Source organism: Thunnus thynnus, chromosome 5 (genome assembly GCF_963924715.1).
Source record: "Thunnus thynnus chromosome 5, fThuThy2.1, whole genome shotgun sequence".
Taxonomy (NCBI): Eukaryota; Metazoa; Chordata; class Actinopteri; order Scombriformes; family Scombridae; genus Thunnus; species Thunnus thynnus.
In genome coordinates, this window is record NC_089521.1 from 2,795,404 (window position 1) to 2,800,714 (window position 5,311).

The 5,311-nt window shown below is 38.6% G+C and overlaps 1 protein-coding gene across 1 annotated transcript; it reads left to right on the forward strand.

The window, feature by feature from the left end:
* dnaaf4 (dynein axonemal assembly factor 4) lies at positions 1-5,083 on the forward strand. The gene is made up of 9 exons (XM_067588707.1): positions 1-344; positions 612-759; positions 1,322-1,455; positions 1,553-1,769; positions 1,847-1,992; positions 2,447-2,556; positions 2,638-2,791; positions 4,307-4,412; positions 4,540-5,083. Exons 1-9 carry the CDS (start codon positions 222-224, stop codon positions 4,656-4,658), a joined length of 1,257 nt encoding a protein of 418 aa, XP_067444808.1. The 5' UTR covers positions 1-221; the 3' UTR covers positions 4,659-5,083.
* Positions 5,084-5,311: the final 228 nt, after the last annotated feature.

Genomic DNA, 5,311 nt, shown 5'->3' on the forward strand with positions numbered 1-5,311 from the left:
CTCTCTGGTCACCATAGTGACAAGACGCCATGCAGCAGCAGGCCTACTAGAACCTGTAGCTGGTAAATGTATTATGGTAGCTACCGTTCATTACTCTTCGTCCTTTATCACAGAAGTCCATTTTTTTCCATCGACATTTTACGCAGTTGGTTTTAAGCGACTTCCAACTAGCTGTTAGTGCAACTCCAGCAGGAGGCTGACTCTGGCTGGCAGTGTTGGAAATGCCTTTGCTGGTGACAGACTACTCATGGACGCAGACAGACTCGACGGTTTATATAAATGTGCCTTTAAAAGGAGCGAAAGCCGGGAAGGTGGATATTCTGTGTACAGACGAGTACCTGAAGGTAAAGTTAACCTAATTAACAACAACGTGGCGGTCCCTTTATGTAGCTAGTCTCACCGCACTGTTCATTTTGCCAATAATTCAGTTACACACAAACACGTCGAAATACACGAATAAAACCCTTGCAAATACTATTTAAAGTATTTAGGCAATTCTTGCTCTCCTTATTTAGACATTGTTTGAATAACATTTAAACTTGTAGGAGTTTCATCCAATACAGTACGTCACACTGAACTCTGGGATGGTTTCCCCTTTCTTGCCTGCTCAGGTGCATTTCCCACCATATCTGTTTGAAGCCGTCCTGTCTGAACCTGTAGATGATGACAGAAGCACAGCAAAGATTGGAAATGGAGTTGCAGTCATCAGTTTGCATAAGAGGACCAACAAACTGTGGGAGCAGCTGATGATAACCACAAGTAAGAGAGTGCATGGATTGATCAGCTCATTAGGGCATTGTTTTACTTTTGGACTTGTTGCTACTAAACCCAAACCATGACATGTATTATTTTTTGACATCCTTGTCAGAGTTTTGACAAGGATGTCTCATTATAGAGTTTATTATAGAGTTGTGACAAAGGTACTGAGAGAGAATAAAGTGTCTGAAAATAGTCAGAAATGCACATTATTATTTCTCAGATGCATTATTATTTCTCTATGCATGTATGTATGTAGAAAAGCAGAAAGAGAACCAGATGTTGGGAATTTTAGCTCGATAAATGACTTAAATGATTTTTTTTAAGATTGACAATACATACAACAAACATATATGGATTAAGCTAATATTAGCTGAAAACATCAGTATGTTAGTGTTTCAGTTTGGGCTCTTAAATTGTTACACCCAACTCTCTGCTTAGAAGGGAACACTGACTCTAAATGCTCCCCCATCAATATGATTTTTAATGTCTGCTTGATTTGACTAAATTTCTCCCAAACCTTCACACACAGATAAATCTGCCATTACATGTCAATATGTTTCAGATGATAAAGAAAAAAAGAAGGAGATCAGAGAAAGAGCTCTGCTGAAACACCAGGAGAAGCTTGCTGCAGAGTCCAAAGCCAAGGCAGAGAAACAGCATACAGAGAAGAAATATGCTCTGGAGACAATGATGAAGGTAAGATACTCACTAAGTGTCCAAAAATGATAATTTAATACCTGCTCTGATGTCTAGAAGGATGTTTATTTAAATAACTGATCATATTTGTTCACAGCTTGAAAAGGAGGAAAGAGATAGGATCCAGAAAATGAAGGACACTGAGCGAGAGAGGACCACAGCAGAGCTGGAAGCATGGCAGCTGAAGCAGAGAGAAAAAGCAGAGGAAGAAGCCCAACTAAAACTCCAAAGTCAAAGAGGTGATCAAGACAAGGTGAAAGCCGTGACAGAAAAGCATGAGAACGGATGTTCAGGCGGGAGAAAGGTCAAACTTGGTCAGTAATTTCCTGCACGATCTAATGTGCCTTACTGTTTGGTTTCGGTATGTTAATCACTGTATTCCTGTGTTTAGATGGAAGGGGCAGCAGTGAAGCAAAGAGCAAGAAAAAACACGTGGATCTGCCTCCTCCAAGAGTCTCTGGAAATATTCGAGTCACATTCACCCCACGGGTTTTCCCAACAGCCCTCAGAGAGTCCAGAGTGCCAGAGGAGGAAGAGGTACAGTCATGAAGTGATACGTCTATGAAATAAATCATTAATCTAATTTATTTACAGCTGACAATTGTGATTTATTCAATGTAGACTCCTGCAAATACAATTCCTTCAATAGTGTTAACATATGTTACTTGTGTCTCTAATTGACAGCTACCTGTTATATTATGTTATTTGTTAGATTTTTGTGGCAAGATAAATTTTATTTAAATCTTTTTCTGTACTGTCCAGAAGTAGATTAGTATCTGCATTTATACTTTGGAGTTAAAGTGTCTAAATTGTCCAGATATGGGCAAGCTGTCACTTTCAAATACATGTCGTTTACATATCAGTTTAATTCAGTTATGCTGGCAAAATATCATTTTGATCACTTTGGACATATTTCATGGGTCCATCAAAGTGATATTTTATACATAATACTATGAAATAACATAGCATTTATTTTTTTTTATCCAACCAGTGGCTCAAAAAACAAGCAGAAGCCAGATGTGCAGTGAATGCAGATGTTAATGAGCTGAAGGACCTGAAGGAGGAGGAGAGGAATCCAGATTGGTTAAAGGAGAAAGGAGAGTGAGTATTCAAAACCATTGTTAACGTCAACTCTTGTTTTTATGTATTATGAAATCATTAAATAAACTCCTTTTCCTCCAGCAAATGTTTTGCGACTGGAAACTACCTGGCTGCAGTGAACGCCTACAACCTGGCTATCAGACTCAACAGAAAGATTCCAGCTCTGTATTCAAACAGAGCTGCGTGTCATCTGAAGTTAAGAAACCTTCACAAGGCCGTTGAAGATTCCTCTCAGGTCTGTACTGTCTGTGTGTTACACATAGTCTGTGACAGTCTGTGCTCCACTGCTCCATACATAAAATTTAAACTACACAAGACAACAGGTGATACTTATGTCACATCAATGTCATATCTCCATTGAGTTTGTGGAGTAAAATGTCAAAAGTGAGAAAAAAAGAAGAGGAAGAGTGCAATTAAGTTACTGAGGTGAAAAATTATTGACACCTGTAGTAACGTATTGGAGTTTTGGAAACTTTTCATTTTCACATCAACATTAAAGGATAGGATGTAATCATTCCTCCTGTTCATACTGGCCATTAGAAGGCAAGACAAGTTTATTGATATTGCACATTTCAGCAACAAGGCAATTCAAGGTGCTTTATATAAAACATTAACAGCATCAAGGCAAAGTGCAAAAGAAACACACAGTAAAAGAACATTTAAATGCAATTAAAAACAGCCATAAGTAAGAGAGGTATAAAATACAAGAATAAATGTTACAGTGCAGTTTTGACTCCGGGGACAGAAAGCAGACCTGTCCCGGATGACCTGACAGGTCTAGATGGTTCATAATGTAGCAGCAGATCAGAAATGCGTTTTGGCCCGAAACCATTCAGTGCTTTATGAACTAACAGTAGTATTTTAAAATCAATTCTTTGACAGACAGGAAGCCAGTGTAAAGATCTGAGAACTGGAGTTATATGATCCACTTTCTTGGTCTTAGTGAGGACTCGAGCAGCAGCGTTCTGAATCACCTGCAGCTGTCTGATCGATTTTTTAAGGAGACTGTAGTCAAGTCTAACTGAAGATAAATGCACGGACAAGATTTTACAAAAATCAGAAGATCACTTCCATAATGCTAAAAAAAAACATCTTTCTAAAGCAAATCACTCCATGATTAATATGAGAGGTGGTCATGTGACAGTCACAGAGATATTAGAGGAGAGAATATTACAGCCTTCAGCAGGTGATGTTACACTGTCAGCTGCAACACAACATGATGCTGGACAGGGAGCTGCAGAGAGACAGAGGCAGCTGTTGGAGTGAGAGAAGTTTCATAGCAACTACTGAAATGTAGAAGCTGCTGCGCCAAAATATGCCAATAAAAATCCTGACATCTAAAAAACCTCTCAGTAAATTGGCAGTCATGATGATGATAATATGGCAAACAAAACAGTAACTTTGCATTACATTTGTTTTAGTTATATATTAAACTTTTGTTAATTTCGGTATCAAATTTAAACTCCAAATGAATTCAGATTAGAACATTATAACTGTAAGTCAATCAGGTGTTTCTCCCCAGTGAAGAGAGGCAGAGATGATCTATTCATGACACGTGCGACAGGTCTGGACCACCGTACGACAAAATTGATGAACACCACAAATGTTCTTAAATCACTTGTACGTGCATTTTAAGAATGAATCTGTTCGTACGAGTGCTTCTTGAGTGAGGCCCAATGTATTCCAAAAATATGTAGCTTTTACTGTATGAGAAATGTGTATAAACAGCTTCCCACATATTTCTCTGCAGGCTCTTGAACTGTTGACTCCACCTGTTGCTGCCAACGCAGGTGCCAGAGCCAGAGCCCATGTGCGCCGAGGCTCCGCTCTCTGCAAGCTGCAGCTCCATGCAGAAGGTTTGAACAGCAACATTTTTATTCTATGCATCAAAATGTTGTACTTTATTGTTAAAAATACACTGACAATAACAAAGCAGAACAACTTTGTGCTGGCAGCTGATATAGCTGTGACGTGTTTTCACAGGGCTCCAAGACTACCAAGCAGCTCTGAAGATTGACCCTCACAATGAAGCGCTGCAGGCAGACACACAAAGAATCAGGGACATTATACAAGGCACTGCAGCTGACCCTGAGACACAGTGAGACACAGCAGATGGACATATCTCATATGGATGTTTATTGTTTGTTATTTTTCTGTTACACCAGGGTTTAATAAATGATCACATACAACAAAAAGCTGCAACATGTCTCTAACTATAGAGTCAAATGTTATGGTTTAATCCCTGCTAGAACCAGGGTGAGGCAGGCACCAAGCTGCTCCAGATCTGAAAATGTATGTAAGTGTGTTGCAGTGTTGCAGTTTGATGTAGACAGAATGGGAGAACCTCTGTCAGTGTGGGCAGAGCACCCTCATGTGGACAAATGTTGCACCTCCTGGAATCAAATGTAAATGTTTGAATATTAATGTCAGTCGAATATAAATCAGCAAAGTGTTTTTAAGTGTATTTACATCTTTTTTTCCATATCATTACAAATATGCAGTAAACACCAACAGCTTTAATTGAAAAGTTTTGATATAAGAAGTCAGTGTTTTCAAATGTCTGGCCAAAGTAGTGCTTAGTTTTTAAATCACAATTTTAGTGAAAAAAAAAAAAAAAAAGAAAAGCAAAATCTTTTGGGATGCAAAATGCTGGATGCATGACCAGATAATCAGACCAGATATAAGCATTTTATAAAGTGCTGTCATGTGAAAGACCATATTTACAATATTGTGCTTTTCTTTGTTAACACAGACT